Here is an 18,600-nt window from a genome sequence, read left to right as displayed (position 1 = left end):
TTTTTCTTCTCATTTCTCTTTCAAATCTTTGACACCGGCGAGGCGGCGGTGAGTTCTCTCTCTCTTTCTTTCTCAGATGCGAATTGACACACTTTTCACTATTAAAATCGCAGCTCATAGTCATCGCGAACTCAGCTCCGACAAAAACAGTCACCGTCAGGCTTCGGGCTCAGGCTTTGGGTTTTTTATTAGTGTCGGGCACGAGCTCAAGTTGTAGGCCCGTTGGTCGGGCTCGGGCTCGGGCCTAACAAATTTTGTTTCATGAAGAGTAAAAGCCCGGACCGAGATCGAGCTGACCCGACCCATGAACAGGTCTATTGCCAACAGGACGACAATTCAGCAAGGACAGCTTCGTTGGTGCAGGGTGGAGATGCTCGGAATCGACCATAAAATAATAACTCACAAACTTAATGTGGACCATCTAGTCATGCCAGTAAGACAAAGAAAACGCAACCTCGCCCCAGAGCGGTGGAGGGTAGTCGATGAGGAGGTCGGGAAGCTCATCCCCGCAGACTTCATCACGGAAGTCTATTACTTGAGCTGGGTCGCTAACCCGATGCCAGTGAAGAAGGCCAACGACAAGTGGCGAATGTGCATCAATTACACCGACCTAAATAGAGCCTTCCCGAAAGATTGCTTCCCACTGCCCAAAATCGATCGCCTAGTAGACGCAAGCTCGAGGCACAAGTTGCTAAGTTTTCTGAACGCCTACTCCGACTACAAACAGATTAAGATGGACCCTGATGACCAGGACAAGACCGCATTTATAATTGAACTCGGACTGTACTGTTATAAAGTTACACCCTTTGGTTTGAAAAATGCCAAGGCAGTGTTTCAACGACTTGTAAATAAAATTTTTGAGCTATTGATCAACAATAAACTGGAATGTTATGTTGATGACATGGTCGTGAAGACCCATATTTTGAACTCTTTATTAAATGATTTAAACGATGTTTTTAAATTTTAACAAAGTATAATATGAAGTTAAATCCGAACAAGTGTTTTCGGGGTCACGTCGGGTAAATTCCTAAGTTACATAGTGAACCAACGAGGCATCGAAGCCAACCCAGAAAAAATTAAAGCTATTTTAGATATGAGTCTAAAACAGAAAATAAAGGAAGTCCAAAGGCTGACTGGCCAGGTATCCACCTTAGGTCGGTTCATGTCTAAGTCGACGGGTTGATGCTTGCCTTTTTTCAAGGCAATAAAAAAGAACGAGTACTTGTAATGAACCGAGGAGTACCAAGTCGCGTTTGACGAGTTGAAAAGGTACCTAAATACTGCACTGGTTCTAACCCGACCTGAAGAAGGAGATGAGTTAAAGCTGTACCTCTCTGTGGGTGATGAGATAGTCAGCTCAGTACTGATCAGAGAAGTAGACTGGGTCCAACAACCCGTCCACTATGTTAGTAAAGTTTTGCAGGGTGCCGAAACCAGGTATCCCGAGATCAAGAAGTTAACATCCGCGCTGATCATAGCAGTCCAAGCCCACACTATTGTCATCCTCACCAACAAACCCCTAAGACAGATTTTGCTGAAGCTCGAGGTGTTTGGAAGATTAACAAAGTGGTCCATTGAACTGAACGAATACGGCATCCGGTTTGAACCCCACCTAGCGGTCAAAGCCCAAGTCTTGGCGGAGTATGAGACACTAATCATCGGGCTTAACCAAGCAAAGGAGATGGGAGCCAAACACCTCATCGTATGTAGTGATTCATAGTTGGTGGTCAACCAGGTTAACGATGATTAAGAGGCTTGTGACCAAACCATGGTAGCATACCTAGTCAAGGTCAGAGAGATTTTGCTGAACTTCCACTCTTGCTTCCTTAGGAAGATACCGAGGTCCGAGAATGCTGAGGCTAATGCATTGTCTCAATTGGCCTGTACCAACGAGATCACGAAGCGGACAATATATATCGAAAACTTGCCTTGCCCTAGCATTCTCAGGGGGCAGAAGAGGTCGCTCCCATGTCAGTAAAGAAACTGAGTTGGATAGACCTGCTCGTCGATTATCTTCTTTATGGGACCCTGTCAGCAGAATGCAATGCAGCTCAGAGTGTAGAGCGATACTCAACCCAATATGTTCTCACCGATGGGCGGCTGTATAGGAGATCCTTTACGCTCCCCTACCTACGCTGCTCGCGACCTTCAGAAGTGGATCAAGAATTGTGCGTCATCCATGAGGGACTCTACGAAGGACACCTAGGGGGCAGGGCACTTGTCGAGAAGGCGTTGAGGCAAGGATATTTCTGGCCTAACATGAAGGCAAACACCCTCGAGCTCGTCAAAAAGTGTGACAATTGCGAAAGGCACGCCAACATCCCCCGACTACATTCTGCCTATCTGAAATACCTCACCAGCCCGTTGCCTTTTGCTCAATGGGGGATAGACATCCTGGGACCTTTCCCCTCAGCAACCAGGCAGAGAAGGTTCCTGGTTGTGGCAGTAGATTACTTCACGAAGTGGGTGAAGGCCGAGCCCTTGGTAACCATTATAGCTCACAACATACAAAACTTCTTCTAGAAAAACATAGTGTGCCGCTTCTGACTATCTCGGGTGTTGATATTCGATAATGGGAAGATGGTTGAAGACATCGAGTTCTAGAACTGGTGTGCCGAGATGGGAGTCTAGCAAAATTTCACCTCGGTGGCGCACTTGCAATTGAACAGATAAGTAAAGTAACAAACAGGGCGATTCTTCGTGGACTGAAAGCTCACCTGGCCTGAGTTAAGGGATTGTGGGTAGATGAACTGCCTAGTGTCCTTTGGGCCTACTGAACTACCATCAAGACCGCAATAGGTGAAACACCCTTCAACCTCACGTATGGTACAAGGCCGAGCTGATAAAAGACCTAGGCACAATAAGTCATAGTTGCCTCTTCAGCATAGGCGCACTAAGTCCTAGTCGCCTCTTCAGCATAGGCACAATAAGTCCTAGTCGCCTTTTCGGCTTAGGCACAATAAGTCCTATTCGCCTCTTCGGCATAGGTGCACTAAGTCCTAGTCACCTCTTCGGCATAGGCACAATAAGTCTTAATCGCCTCTTTGGCATAGGCACAACAAGTCCTAATTGCCTCTTCGGTATAGGCGCACTAAGTCCTATTTGCCTCTTCGGTATAGGCCCAATAAGACTTTGTCGCTTTGGCATAGGCAGTCAAAAAGCAAAAAACCCAACTGCTTTGTTATGGGTAAGTAAGTAGCCTGTGCACAGATAAGTCGGGTATATACCCTATAGTGTCTGTCCGCTTCGACGTACAACAATACTGGGTTATTTCTACTTGGAGATATGCTCGTTAGCTTGACACTTCAGGATAATGAAAGTTTGGAGTACATGGCAAAAAAAAAAAAAAAGAGAAAGAGAGGAGAGTGGGGAAAGTAATTGCTATTCCAACCGAGCTCGCATGCTCAGGGCATACATATATGTACAGGGGGTCCAAGAAAAGAGGCAAGTGAAGTCAAACGTCGGGCTTCTCGCCTTCAGAATCTCCTCTCTCAGGCAGATTGGTCTCCATTTGGTCCTTAGCATCACCTTAGCCCCCCTCCTCCGTCGATCCTACTTCGAGGAGGTTGTTATCACTCTCCCTCTCTCCGGAATCTGGTTCCTCATCAGCCTCCTTCACCATTTCGGGGGTAACAGAAGACATAGAGATGACGTCGAGATTGAGCTCGGGAAACTTTTGCCACGCCAGCCACCTGCATAGTTTAAAGCCCGAACAAGACGAACCAGAGCCATACTCGACCTAGAGATCGTGGAACTCTATGGACTCTTAAAATCCTTGATGGCCCGATCTCGCTCCTGAGTCCTTGCCTCCTGGATCGCAATCTCGAAGATCTCAATGCACTCCTTGATCATTGCCACGAGGTTCTCGTTCTCCCTTTGGAGGGCTACCTTCTTTCTCAGGAGGGTTTCCTTCTCCCTTAGGAGGACTTCCTTCTCCCATTTGAGATTCTTCTTTTCCTCTGTCAGCATTAGAATCAGCTCTTCCTTGCTCTGGGCACCTTTCTTCGCCCTAAGCATCTTGCCCTGGGTTAGGTCTAGTTCGCGATGAAGCTTCCGAGAGTTCTCTTCATCTTCTCGAGCTCACTTTAGGTGCACCTCGGATTTATAAACGAGTGAATGAATGGCAGAATTCACTAGAAAAATAAAATGAAAGAAGTATGAGTACTACCGAAGAGAAACTAAGAGAACAGGTTAAGGGGCTGGCCACTTAACACCATGCAGTAGCTGGCTACCCTCCCCCTGAGCTGACTTGTCGGCATCTCGGTCCACTCCACAACCTACATAGGGTATACCACATCCTTACTTTTGAGGAGCCTGAGTCTCGTGCTCATTATGCTCTCCTTCCTAACGAAATCTTCCTTTGTCAAGGCGAGTTGGGGCTCGGACACTGAGGCACCTTCTGGCTGGCGAGGTGGAGTACCCTAGCCTTCGTCCTCCTCCACCAAGTCGACAACTAGAGGTTGGGGACATACGGCCTCCTTAGGAAGCTCGGTAGTGGTGGGCACAGACACCGGCACAATAGCTACTGGCTTGGCGGGCATTGAAGGGGTGGCCTCCTTGCAACGGGGCCTCTTCGAGGCCTTTCTCTTCTTCACCTTCTACACGCTTTTGAGGAGGTTAGCAGCATCAACACCTGGCATGGCTCCTACAAAGAAAGCAAGACCAGTCATTTGCGAATTGAAGCCAAAATGAAAGAAAAGAACGTAAGTGTTTGTGCCGAGGTAGAGGCCTACCAGGAGGGCTCAGCCCCACTCACACAAGTTTTTCCTCTGCCAGGAAATCTTCCATCTTTAGACTGAGGTCCCTCTAGGACTAAATGACCACTCTAGTCTTTACATCCAATTTAACCATGGGGTCTTGATTGGCCACCCACTAGTGAGTTGGGAACGACCACCCCTTAGGATTCCGATCAACAAAGTATCACCTCTTCCAAGCCGACACCTTGTTTAGGCGACCGAATAGAACCTTGTGCCCTAGGCGAGGTGAGATGCAGTAACTATGCCGGGTGTCACCGAGGAGGCATGAAGAAATTTTCTTAATAGAGAAGATAGAACTAAAGACATTGAGAAAAAGAGGTCGGTTGTACGCGTGGAAGAGCAAGATGGTACTAACAATGGTACATATAGAGTTCGGGTGAAGCTGATCGATGGTGATGAACTTAATGATTTCTACGGTAAAAGGGTGGAGTAAGAAGTGCAGCCTGACCATGAGCTGCTCCTCGAAAATCGTGACCTCATGATGATTGTGATCCTAAGGATACCGGTCTAGGGGAATACTAAAGACAAGGTCATCGAGAAGTCGGTAGCGAGCTATTAAAGAAAGAAGTCTATCCAAAGTCATCGTGGAAGGACCGAAGTTGTCCGGGTCCCAACCTCGACAAGAGGTAGAGACCCCCTCCCCGGAGGTTTGCTGCTCCTTCTGAGGTTTGATCTCCTTGAACCGAGATGGCACTTCTTTGGGTAAGGGCACTCCCTCAGAAAGGTTTACAGAAGAACTTTTCAACAAGGAGTTGGCCTCGCCGGCGGTTTCTGAGTTCTGTACCTCGACACCCACAGACTCGCTAGACTCACTAAGGAGCCCATCTAAATTAAGGCTAGACATGCTGGGAAAAGAAAAAAGGACAACTAAGCAGGGGAAGACAAACTCACTGAAGAAATCAGGATGACCTTGCACACAAAGGAAGAAGACACCGAGCTGAAAGACTTCAACGTGATCTCAAAGGGCTCAATCACGTGGTTTATGGCAAGGAAAATGGGTCCTTTGGCACCTATTTATAAGCTACTACATTCTACGATCAACGGTTGTGATCCACGCAATCTAACGACTTCCATGGAAATTGGCTGCACGCTACCCAATGACAAAATCGATTGAGCACGTTTCTTGACGTCCGCGGAGTTTATAAACAGTGTGACGTTCGCACGTAACCGATACGCGATCTGGGTCATTTCTTGGGCAAGCCGAGTGATCCTGTAGAACCAATCGAAGAACCGCCCTCCGTACCATCTTGTCATCGTGCAAAATCCACCTGGGCTTGTCGTGAACTCCCCACACCGGGTTGAGACCCCTGGCACGAGGAGTGGGGGGCAATTGTTGAAGGGTGATTTGGCCCGACCTAGTAAGGAAGGGACTCATGGATGCAACCTGCCAATAGGATGACAATGCAACAAGGAGAGCCTCATTAGCAGATTGGGAGCTCGGGTGATCATTCAGCTTGGAACCGAGAGCCACTTCATCGCCCATGTACCGAGGTGACACGTGTTTGATTCTAGACGCTTCCCAATGGACTCCAAATCCCCTGGGATCGTGCCGCGAAATTGAAGACCTTATCCTCATCCCGCCCGGATCAGAAGGTAGTGATAGACTTCATTAACTAGTACATTACCTCCCTTCCGGGGTGGACAGATCCTAACCACGCGGGCCGAGGATCCCAGAGTTGTTTCGTAAGTTCCACAGCAGCTCAGCTATGTAAGGACTTCAAACCCCAAGATCAAGGTACGTGCGATTATTTGCTCACTAGTACACTTATCATTCAACTTTCAACTCACAATACTAACTTAAGCATCAGAGTGATCTCGCTGGGTTAGCCACCTCGGGTTCTTTGAGCTTCACTGTTTTGCAGACCGAACTAGCTCACCATGCAGCCAAGTTCCAGATCATCCTCCAACTAAGAGCATTTTGATCGTGCTCCATCACTACCAAAAATAAAATTTTCATTAGTTCAACAAAAAATGAATAGACCCTATAAGACTTTTTCATCATTTTGTTTGGCTATGCATCCTATTGCGCGATCGGCGATTGTTATCCAATTTTTTGAAAGTATCAATGTGGATCTTAATACCATTTTCCTTAGGAGGTTTCCACTTGATCCAAGCCCATTTTTGTCATGTTTATGGAGTTAGGAACCTCCTGATATTTTACGGGTGAGGGAAGGTGATTTATTCGAATATTTTATTATTTTATTTCCCATATTTGCCATAGCACTAAAAGTTATATTTTCTCAAAACCAGCTAAGTTACTTATTTGGGTAAATGCAGTTTACCTAGTAAGTTTTTCTTGATAAACACTTATCCAGATAAGTGTATTTATCCATGTTCTTTTATTTCCTAAGTAAAAAAAAAAAACCATTTTAGCCATAAAAATCCATTATTAAATGGGGCATTTTTGTCCCATTCAAGTGTTGAAATCTTTCCCCCGAAGTGGAAAAGTTATTTACCTAAGTAGGAGATGGGTGTCACTTACCCGGGTAAGTGATACCCAGAAAAATAAATCTTCCCTAGTCCCCACATTAATCTGAAAAGAGAATATGATATTCTTAGTCAATGAAACTAAAATCCCATTAACCAACTTTCCACTCTCTCAAAATTCAAAAAAATAACCCCCCACATATATATTGTGAGAATGTGGTCTTTTCAGCAAGTAAACAGTGTTTCATCCTCATTATGCGGGCATGTTATTCGACAATTATACAATCTTTGGAAGCATGATTCTTCTGGAGGGTAATTTTGTATACTTTGTTTTGAGTTGGGTTTGCTGCACTTTATCCTTCCTAAGTGCATGTGATAACTGTGGGCATGACGTGGATATATATGTAGGACATGTTCTTTTGCCATATGCACATTTATAGGTATATGCAATTAACCACATAGATGTGATTAAAATAGTGTATAAAACATGGAAGGGCTAAGCTTTGGATTAGGCTGTTAACGTAGGGCCCACCTCAGACAGTCAGCAATATAATAAATTTCCAAATTATTGGTGCAGAGTTCCATGCACAATTTGGGCAAAAAACTTTCGGTGAAGTATACTGCACTCCACCGCATAAATTTAAAATTACAGTTCTCCATAGTCTATGTAGCTCCCTATAAATCTTGTACGTAAATTTGGCATGGATCCACGGTTAGATTCATTCCACTTATACTGGTGGGGGTTAAGATTTCTGGGATGGACTGAATTGATAGAATTCTTAATTCCACTGTACAGATGGGATGAATCTCAACCCTGAATCGATGCCAAATCCACAAGGAAAATGCGATTGATTTATAAGGGGGAAGTTACTAATAGACTATGGGGGACTCTTATTTCAGATTTTTGCAAAGAACATTATCGGGAATGTCATATTGCCATGAGAAGGGTAAAATAATAATTGCCTCAATACATTTTTCACCAAAAGTATAGACATGGGCATGAATGGGTGAACGTACATAAAAGCTATCAACAGCATACGCTGTTGGACCCAAATAGCTAAAGTTATCCCAATTTTGGAGGCGTACATTGTATTTGCCAAAAGGTTCTGCAAGGGGGTGAAGTGTAACAACCACTAGAGAAAGGGATAGATATTTAAGCTTCTCTTGAAGTTCCTCAGAAATACTAATTAAAATCGTGCACACGTTTTCTAAAATTCATAAACAAACCTTTGTTAGTTATCCTCGTGTTTATTGGGTAAATTACAAATAACCCCTTGTATTATGGGGTCAGCGAAAAAATACTCATCTGAATTTTCATTTGCATCAAAGACCCTTTGATCTTTCACTTTCACTTTGTAACACATACCCCCTAAATGTTAAGTCAGACGACGAAATGTGTTAACTCAGTGAAATTTGTAAACAGTCGTCCCTTTAAGATTTTCTTTTAAATTTTAAATGAAAGCAGATCGTGCAGGCACCCGGACCCAGCCAAGGATGTTAATTTAAATGTAAATAATAATCCACTATATTCTTGCTAGAATTTAGAATATGATGAGGTGGCAAATTAAGCATTAAAGAACACAGATGACAAATCTTGAGATCAGAATATTAGCAGACGAGGGGATTCTAGGACACAAAGACAAAACAGACGAAACATTTCTCAAAAAGCTAACCTTCCTCCATTCATCCATTCAACTGAAAACATTTCCAGGGTTTGATTTGAAAAAAAAAAAAAAAATTATAATCACCATGACCACCCCATCACCATTCACCAACACCGTCGAGTCGAACCCAGCATTATTTTATTTTTACCACAGCGCATGCATGACCATGAGATTGTTACATATGATATAGTAGTATACTCTCTGGGCCTTGCTTTTGCGATTCAAAATCTGTGACTAATTGGGCAATATCATCAAATAATAAGTTACGTTATTGCATGCATTTGCTCAAATGCAACATGTCCACCGAAACCTACTTCAAATCTTCACCCTTCATCTACTGAACTGGCAACTTCGGCAAGGGCTACGTTGACCTGAAAAAAGATACGAAAATTAAGTACTTTTATGGATTAGTTCTGCTCCTTAAGTTGGGGAATGATCAGTCACAAGCACATGCATGCATGGACGCATCAAATATAAGCAATCATGCATGCCTGGTATAGATTAACAATGCTTCATCTTAATTAGTTTGATCGATCGATGTTTGCCTCTGCCTGTGTATACATATGGTTAATTGGTGACAAAGGAAATAAAACTACCCGTTTTTTGTTTATTCGTAATTCACCAAAGTAGAATGCAGAGACAATATTAATGGCCTCTTTGATCAAGATTGAGATGTATATATGATCATATTTTATTCCTACAAACTAAACAATAAGTCATAAAGCATAAAATTAAAGCTACTTCTGTTTGACAGTCATACTTATTTGAACACAAATCTCTGTTTTAATATTTGTTTTGTGTTTCCTGCAATTATCATATTGTAAAGGCCATTGTACATTGTATGGAACAATAAATATTAATTTCCAACCAAGCAAGCACGTAAAATCGTGTGTTCAATTTAGATAATTCCATTATCGATATCAAAGAAAGGAAATGTAATTAATCACCAACAAAAAAAAAAAAAATCAGATTAAAACATGCATGTTCGTGGAAAGACAACAATAAGAAATAAAGAAACCATGCATTTCCCATGAAAGTCATGGAAAATCAAGGCCTTTGATATATTGATGGGTCATTTCATCTAATTCAAGGTGGAGTTACATATCAATAAATCAAAGGCTTTGTTTTGTTGTTTTTTATTTTTGGATATATAATTAATTAGCAAGAGAGAGAGAGAGAGAAGGATATGTGTTACCAGACAAGTCTTTCCTCGAAGGGGATGAGGTGGGAGTAGTAGGGCAGAGAATTGCTCGACCAATTCCAGATAGATTGGAGAATAACCCAATAACATTAAAAACCATGACAAAACCGAGAACCCAAGGCATTAACATAAATCCGATTAAGAAAGTCACCGAACCGCAAAGCATCAAAGCAATAGAAATCCCAAGAAACAGCGAAGCAAAACCAGCTGGTGAGACCTGTGTCGTCGTCGTCGTCGTTGTCATTGGTGTCCATGAAAACGATGGCCAAGCCCACGGTGCCATTACCGCAGAAAGTGAAGAATATGGGATCGGAAGTGGAGGAGATCGAAGGACGTTGTGGATCTGAGCACAAAGATCGTAAAAATCCCTAGACTGCTGATCTTGATCTCTCATCTTCCTATATTATGAAATATGAAAACGATTCGAAGAATGGAACGATATGATGTTAAATTAATGATCAAGAAGATATTGAAACCATGGAACCCCAAGCTTAACGAAAATTAATTAAACCAGCAGAGGCCAACAAAGGAAATGAACAAATGAAAATTAACCAACACATGCAGTTGAAATCCACATCTTATAATTACAAGCCCTCTTCCACTTGGAGCTAACAATACAGATTTCCCATGCATGCATTTACACGTTGCACCAAAATATAGAATAGTGTTCTTTCGCTTCACGTGGACGTGGGTCTCAAGTCTCAACTCAACCGCGCACTATTTTTAGCTAGAGTTCCCCTTCCAGCCATGCATATGATATCTATCAATACAATAGATAGGTGCTCATTAATTGTCGACGCTTCAACTTCATTAATTCTAGATTGCATTAATATTGTAGCTTTTTTCATGTATTGGGATGCAGATGCACGTGTGAGTTCGATCGGTGTATATTATACAGAGTATAGAGTCTTATGTTGAAAAAAAAAAACAAGAAAGGATGAAAGTGGCTTTTATATTTATACAGAGTTTTTAAAACCGATCCGGACAACGAACCGGTCAGGGGTCCGATTTTCAGGTCGAACGATCTGACGGTTCAACTGAGTAATCGGCCCATTCTGACAAAAAATAAAAAATAAAAAAACAGTTAAAACCATTAAACAGTTCAACTGCCTGAATCAACGATTTACTGATTAAATCAACGGGTTTTTTCTTTGGTAGAAATCGTGTTTTGGGGAAAAATGGATCCCATCACTTGACCGGTTCTCGGTTTTTCCTATACATATATATACACAAGGAGTGGCCCGTAAGCTGTAACTTGACAATAATTAAGCTTTGCATGTCTATGTATGCACAAATTTTTCGATTTAAACAATTCGTTTTTTGTGACCTACAATCCCCAGAAGCAGCCTCATTGTATGGTTGTCCTTTGAATGTCTGGTGTTGGCTTTCCTTCCTGTGAGCTACAACAACCATTGGACATAGTTCCTTCTTCTCTGTTGGCACTTGGCGTGCACCCAGTTGCAAGGAGTCCTCGTTCACTAGAGCAATAAGTTGGCTCATGTCAAAATGATCCGCTTGAGTTACGTACATTAGATTATTGACATAACTAGAACCACTGCTCCACTCCCTGCAATCAAGGAGCCGATGAAGATATTTCAAGATTCTTGAACTTTGGCATAGATCGATCTGATGGAGGTGTGGTAGTCATGTTTAGCCTTGTTCGATTCCATTAGGGGAAACCTTAATTTTCCATTACTACGAGCTTGTACGTAGTTACATTTGGAGAGGTCCAACTAATGGCTGTACATGAAAATGTCTAGGAGGCTAGACCCCTGCAGAATGCAGCTATGTTATAATGCAACTATTTCCAACCTTGCAATACCTCATTTAATTCTACCAATCAATCCATCTAGCTCCTAATTCCAAATTTTCTAATGATATGCGCACTACCCCCTTTAACCCTACCATCTACGTAACAGATAATCTATGGTCTTAACCTAATGATCCCCATCTAGTCTACTGAAATGGCACCGCATATCTACAACAGAAGAAGCAGGGGAAAAATCCCCAGCTAATATTTCCACCATATCAAAGTTGAATATATACAATGAAAGCAGTATCTGATCACCTTTCCTTCTTGGACAATTTGATATACAATGACTACACCATATCAAAGTACGTACTGGGGTACTAATTAATCTACTCTTTACCCTTTATTTATTTCTTTTATATTTTTACATTATATACCTTTCACACATCTAATCTAATTACACTACAAAAGTATAGTAGAAAGAAACACTTATCTCTAAATTTTAAGGACAACAGTTATAAAAAAAATATGTATTTGCCATTAAAATTTGTAATATATTTGACCTTTGGTCGAATTTTGTTGGTGTTCAAGAAAGTAGTAATGCATTACCATGCATCCGAGGAGTGGTTTATTGGTATGTTAGCTGGTTTTCTGGTTTTCTCCACCATTACCGCCGATTTGCAGAAAGAGGGGGGGGGGGGTTATTATTGGTGCATGGCATAAAAAAAAATCAATATCACCATATTTATTACTATATAGGTTAGTTTATTTTTCTCAGGAATTTGTTTCACGATTGTGCAATCAAAAATCAAAATATATAATACCACACTTTTTTAGTCCAAATTGCACGTGCGTTGGAGGACTTAAATGAAATAATAGAATTTATACAATTTATGTAATATTACAATACTTTTTAAGTTTAAGGTTTGTGTCTTCTGATGAAGTTGTTATGGGTCCTAAAATCATCACTCTTACATTCTAAACATCCAATTCAGAAATTTGTTGAGAGACTCTTAAAATATCCAACTCCGTAGACCAATGGAGGAGATTCTGTATGCATGTAACAATATAACCTTGGCCATTTAAAAAAAAAAAAAAATCAAACCTTGCCCACTTCACTTCAGGTTACGTAATCTAAGTATATTAATTATGTATCGAGTAAACGATTGAAGGAGCTAGCGCATTTTCTTCTCATGAATTATAACCTACATCAATCTGCTTCAACATGTCTTTTCTTTACTTACCACCGTGTCTCTAGTGTGAAGAAAATAAATAAATAAATAAGCAGACCCGCTCGTTCTTCTCGTGACAGACAACGCTAGGCACATCTTCATTTTGTGCCTCTTCAGAACTCAAGTTGTGTTGAGGTTTGATCTTTGATGGCATAATCCACAAAAACTGTAATGTGTCCCTTACTGTTTGTTACCTGCAGATTCGGATATCCATTATATTCCAAGAATTTTAAATTTATTCCAATCATACGTGCTTAATTAAATGGCGCGCCTCTTCCATTCTACCTAAAATTGAGAAGTACAATAATTAACCTGCATCTAAATAACAGCATATATAGAAAACCAAAGAATAAGAAAAAACAAGAAATATTACATTGTTTAGTTATCTGATCACCAAAATAAGCAGCAGGCGGAACACGGAACAGCGAGGTCAAATAGGAAAACAGAACCAGCGAAGACTTGTGTGATTTCGATCGTAGGAGGTTCCGCATATGAGGCTGGGCTTTAAAACCGTCAGATTGAATACTACCGTTACGTTGATTCGATCTGGACGGTTTTAAAGGCACTCAATTATACTGAACCTTTTTTTTTTGTAAATTAGTTTAGGTGTTTTGTTTTTTTCTAGCACAATTAATTAACTATTTTGCCTACCTTCAGACACCGCCACTCGGTTTGTGTAAGAAGGGAGGTGTCAACTTCGACCTAATTTGGCCTAGTTTCCAAAACTAGCTTAATTCGAATACAGAACTTCCTTTTTCATTCAATACAAGATCTCTGCTATTTATGATGATTGCCACATTCTCTCGCTAATTTGCAGCCAGAATATCGTAATCTTTCCATCAATTTGCTCTCGTCTTAAGTCGTCCTTTGGTTGTTTCTCCTTTATAGCGCCATATTGCTTCTCTCCAAGCTAAGCTTCCGTTTCATGTGAGGTTTTAAACCCTAAAGTTCACTTCTTCTCTATTCATTCAATGTAATCAGATTATCATCCTTTGCATATTACATCCTTCTTCACTTCCATCTCAACACTGTTTTATACTTTTTATCATTGGCTTGCTTTCCCATTTGGCCATTTTCAATATAGAATTATTGAAATGAGCATTTCGAGGGTTAATTTCTTCTTTCTGCAGTTTCCTATATATAGCATCGGGTGTATCCGTACTTCTCCGTAATATTTTATTGATAGATAGATATTATTAATGCTCAATATTTATTCCCATCTGATCATCACCTTTACTTTTCATCCAGGATCTGTGTGGAAGAACAAATCGTAAGCATGATTCCAGACACTGGAATCAGTGCACTTGCCGAAGGTTCGGATTCAAACAGCAGCAATAACCCATTCCGCCCATCCAAGCGTCGAAGACATGACGAAGATAATAATCCAACCTCTTCCGTGAGATTCAAAGGAGTCGTCTTACAGCAAAACGGGCATTGGGGAGCCCAAATATATACCAACCACCAACGGATCTGGCTTGGGACATTCAAGTCAGAGAAGGAAGCAGCAATGGCTTACGACAGTGCAGCCATCAAGTTACGAGGCGGAGACTCCCACAGGAACTTCCCATGGACGAACCTCAGTCTACTAGAACCAACCTTTCAGGAACTCCATACCACGGAATCGGTGTTGAATATGATTAAAGAAGGTACCTACCAGTCTAAGTTCGCGGAATATGTGAGGACTCGGTCATTAGGGATGGACAACGAAATCGGATTAAACCTGGTGAGGGGTCGTGTCAACAATGAAAGGGGTTTCTTGCGTCAACAACTCTTCCAAAAGGAGTTGACACCAAGCGATGTGGGGAAGCTGAACAGGCTTGTTATTCCAAAGAAATATGCCGTCAAATACTTTCCTCCGGTTCCTGAACATAGCTCAGAGGAAGAGGATGATCATGATCAGGGTGGCAATGGGGTGGATGATGTTCAGTTGGTTTTCTACGACAAGTGGATGAAGTCGTGGAAGTTTCGATACTGCTATTGGAAAAGTAGCCAGAGCTTCGTATTTACCAGGGGTTGGAACCGATTCGTTAAGGAAAAGAAACTCAAGGCAAAGGACATTATTACATTCTACAGGTGCGAGAGGAGGGAAGGTTGTTTCGGAGAGGAGCCTACGTTCTGCATGATTGATGTAGAGTACAATGAAAGCCAAGGCGTCGACTCTGCAGGTTTGATGGGGATGCATGTAGGCCTTCAACTTCAACTTGGTTTGTCTCTGCCACCGAATTACGAGTTTGGGTCGTCAGACAGGGAATATTGCAGCAATTTGCCGGAGGATAACAAGACACCCACGATTTTGGAATCACCAGAACTGCCACCACCTCCTCCACGGGAAGAGCAGAAGGATGTAATTACACTTTTCGGTGTAAGAATCAGTTAGTTGACAAGAAGATCGACCTTGGCTGAATGTAGGTGATTTAACCCCTCATTGGACTGGGCATTGCCACATTGGTATTCCCAGAGCCATGCATGCATCTCATATTATTCTCACGTCACGGAATGTAAACAAAACACCTTTCTCTCATTTATTTTTTCTTTCAACTTATGTCAAAGATTTGGACGTCTACCCACCAATTACTGCTTTTTTTTTTATTTTCTCAATACAGTATGTTCCTAACAGATGTGGTGATTTCTACGGTATATATTTTTAAATCCCATGGTATCCTATGCTCAGTTGTCCATCATAAGTGTTGTTTTAAAACATAGAGCTTGGGCTTCGGGATTCAGCTACCATAGAAAATGGTCCGAAAGAGTTGTTAAAAGGTGGTTTTTAATTTTATTTTTTGAACGGTGGGCTGGAGGTATTTTAAGGGATAGTTCTCAAAAAAATTTCTAAGCGCTCATTCAAGGTGAATATAAAATTGTGCCTACCTGATTCGGACTGTCCCGAATGAGTGTTATACAAAATAATGGTAACCTATGTAAGTGTAGGAATGGAAATGGGGCGGAGTGGGGACGGGAGATACTCCTCATCCCCATCGCCATGAAAACCCGGCCTATCCCTGTCCTTGCTGGAGGGTACAAGGTTATCCCTATTCTTGTTTTCACAGGGATTCTCATTTCTCATGATTTTTTTATGATATCAATCATTTTGTTTTTATTTTAAAATAAAAATGAAATATAGTTAAAATTTATAATCTTATTAAATAAAATTCAAATTTATTCAAAGATATTTAATCATATATTTTTAAAAATATTTATATACATATATACTTATATCACCACGGACGTTTTCGGCAATGAAATTAAAATTTCTCCATCCCCACCCATTCCGGGTGAATTTAGGAAAATGACAAAAATTGCCATTCCTACATAAGTGTTCTATATCCAAAAACGGTATGCATCATGTATACAAAACAGTGGTGTGTTCGGTCATAAAAGATTGTCCAGCCCACTGTATATAATTTTGACTCTGACCATCGGTCCCGATTTTATAATTCATTCCATGTATTGACGCTCAAAAGATTGACCCTCATCCACCACCGTTCAAGAGCTTAGTAAGTATTTGAAGACCAACCGGACCAATACTAAGCTATAAATATGGTTTGGGAGGCTTTTCAATCCATTTCATTTCAACGATGGATACATGTTGCATTAAAACTCCTTGAACAGGAAATCAAAGAAATGATTCCCGGAAAGCTCTAAATTGATGCAGTCATGCAGACCCATGGATTATGGACATGGTCCATTATGTCATACGTGACAAGTTATGTCTTATGAAAGCCCTTAGTCATACGTGATTATGGATATTGTCTTTCATTATGTCATAGGTGATTATGGATTATGGATATTGTCTTTCATTATGTCGTCATAGGTGATTATGGATATGGTCCTTCATTATGACATACATGCAGGCCCAGCTTTTCTTTTTTTTTTTTTGGGGGGGGGGGGGGGGGGTGGGGACTATACTTTAATTTGTCACTTTCACCTAATAGATTCAACCAAATCTCATCTAATTACACAAATCCGGGTAGGCCCATTCAACTTAATATCATCAGATTAATTGACACTTTCACGTACAATCAGCTACTTTGAGAATGAATTACCTTCTCTTATTTGCTGATGGATCAACATTTATAGTAGTTTAGGATTTGAAAATGAAATTTGAGAAGAAAAATAAGAATTTCAAAATAAATTAGGATGTCTACTTTTAAGAGTTCAGGATTTTCAAGTATCACATTTGAAAGCTCAGGGTCTCTCGTTACCCCGAAAATATAGGGCACCTGTGTAATTTACCTTAAGAAAAGTCAAAATTGAGAATGGATTCCCTTTTCTTCTTCGTTGATTAATCCACCTTTGCTATAGTAAGAAGGAAACCTGAGAAAAAAAATATACGGTTTCCAAAATAAACCAATGTTTTATTTCTGGGAGTTCAGGGTACTAAGGCTCTGTTTGGGAAAATTGTAAATACAAATATGTATAGTGCAAAACATTTTTCTTTGTCATCAAACTTCAAAATAGTTATATTATTTAATGTGCAAAAGCTTGAATATAATATTTCTAAACTTTATATTTGCAATGTACGTAATTACATATTTTTATTTGCACTATTCCTAAATTGAGCATAAGGCTGTATATATTTGGTTGCAGTGCAATTTTATTTATTTTAGTATAAAAGCAATGGAGTGCAAATGAAAAAAATGCAAATTCTCATTTAAATTTTTTGCTTTATTCTCTTTCATGTTTTAATTTACTTCATATATACTACATTCAAACAAGATAAGTTAAAATTTGAAACAAAAATAGGTTAAAATTTACACTCAAATCGCTTGCACTGTCATAATTTTGCATCAATACAAATTTATTTGTATTATAACCAAACACGGCCTAAGTGTCATATTTGAAAGTTCATGATACCTATCTGTCACTACCGCAAAGGAAAGGTATCAATCCATAATTTAGTCCCACAATTTTTTTTTTTTCATTTTTGTGTTTATATACCTTGGTTAGTTGGAGAAATCAGTAAAAAATTGTTCTAAATAAGGGTGAAAGCAAAGTGAAGACCAAATTGAGAGTTACTTTTGATCATGGGATCTGGTGCTTATTCTATGAATTGCAACTTTGGACGTGGAAGAAGTGTTACAATGAATCTAATCAAATTTGTTCATTTGGTCGGTAAATGTAGACGCTCATCCTATTCATCCTTAATCCCTATATTGGAAACGAGTACTTGAGAATTTAACCATGACTCCATGAGGTCCAGATCCATAGTCCTGTTCTTGGGGCCTTCATAAATTACCCTGCAGGTTTGCATTTCATGCGTGATAGTGGGGCCCTCTTACGTGCTTCGGTTCCAAGATTGCTGCATCCATAACGGCAGTAGACCTGTTTATGAGTCGGGCTGGACTTTCATTTTGCATTAACAGATTTTTTTAAAGCCCAGGCCCGAGCCCGGCCTGACCTTCAGGCCGTTCGAACAACCTCCTTAATTAGCTCAACTCAGGGGTCGGCTTCAGTCAGTGCAATGCCCGTTCGAACAACCTTTACTGCCTTGCATTGGGAATATCACCGTACTCCAGTGCTTTATTTCATGGGGAGATATTCCCACTACATGGCTATGATGATTGTTCGA

General features: G+C 40.8%; 1 protein-coding gene and 1 long non-coding RNA gene across 2 annotated transcripts; one reads left to right on the top strand and one right to left on the bottom strand.

Annotated features, from left to right (window-relative positions):
• Positions 1–8,840: 8,840 nt before the first annotated feature.
• Positions 8,841–10,678, bottom strand: LOC148853485 (uncharacterized). Its single transcript, XR_016112419.1, has 2 exons — positions 10,044–10,678; positions 8,841–9,219 (listed from the first exon to the last, which is right to left on the bottom strand). It is a non-coding gene; the product is annotated as an uncharacterized LOC148853485 (long non-coding RNA).
• A 2,159-nt stretch (positions 10,679–12,837) lies between these two features.
• On the top strand, positions 12,838–15,408 carry LOC148853484 (AP2/ERF and B3 domain-containing transcription factor At1g50680-like). The gene is made up of 2 exons (XM_088983358.1): positions 12,838–12,851; positions 14,280–15,408. Exons 1-2 carry the CDS (start codon positions 12,838–12,840, stop codon positions 15,406–15,408), a joined length of 1,143 nt encoding a protein of 380 aa, XP_088839484.1.
• The last annotated feature ends 3,192 nt before the right edge of the window (positions 15,409–18,600 follow it).

Source organism: Nelumbo lutea, chromosome 4 (assembly GCF_056320005.1).
Source record: "Nelumbo lutea isolate HS-2025 chromosome 4, American lotus-T2T, whole genome shotgun sequence".
Lineage (NCBI taxonomy): Eukaryota > Viridiplantae > Streptophyta > Magnoliopsida > Proteales > Nelumbonaceae > Nelumbo > Nelumbo lutea.
The sequence above is the reverse complement of the archived record's forward strand: the minus strand, read 5'-3'. Positions and strand labels throughout refer to the sequence as shown.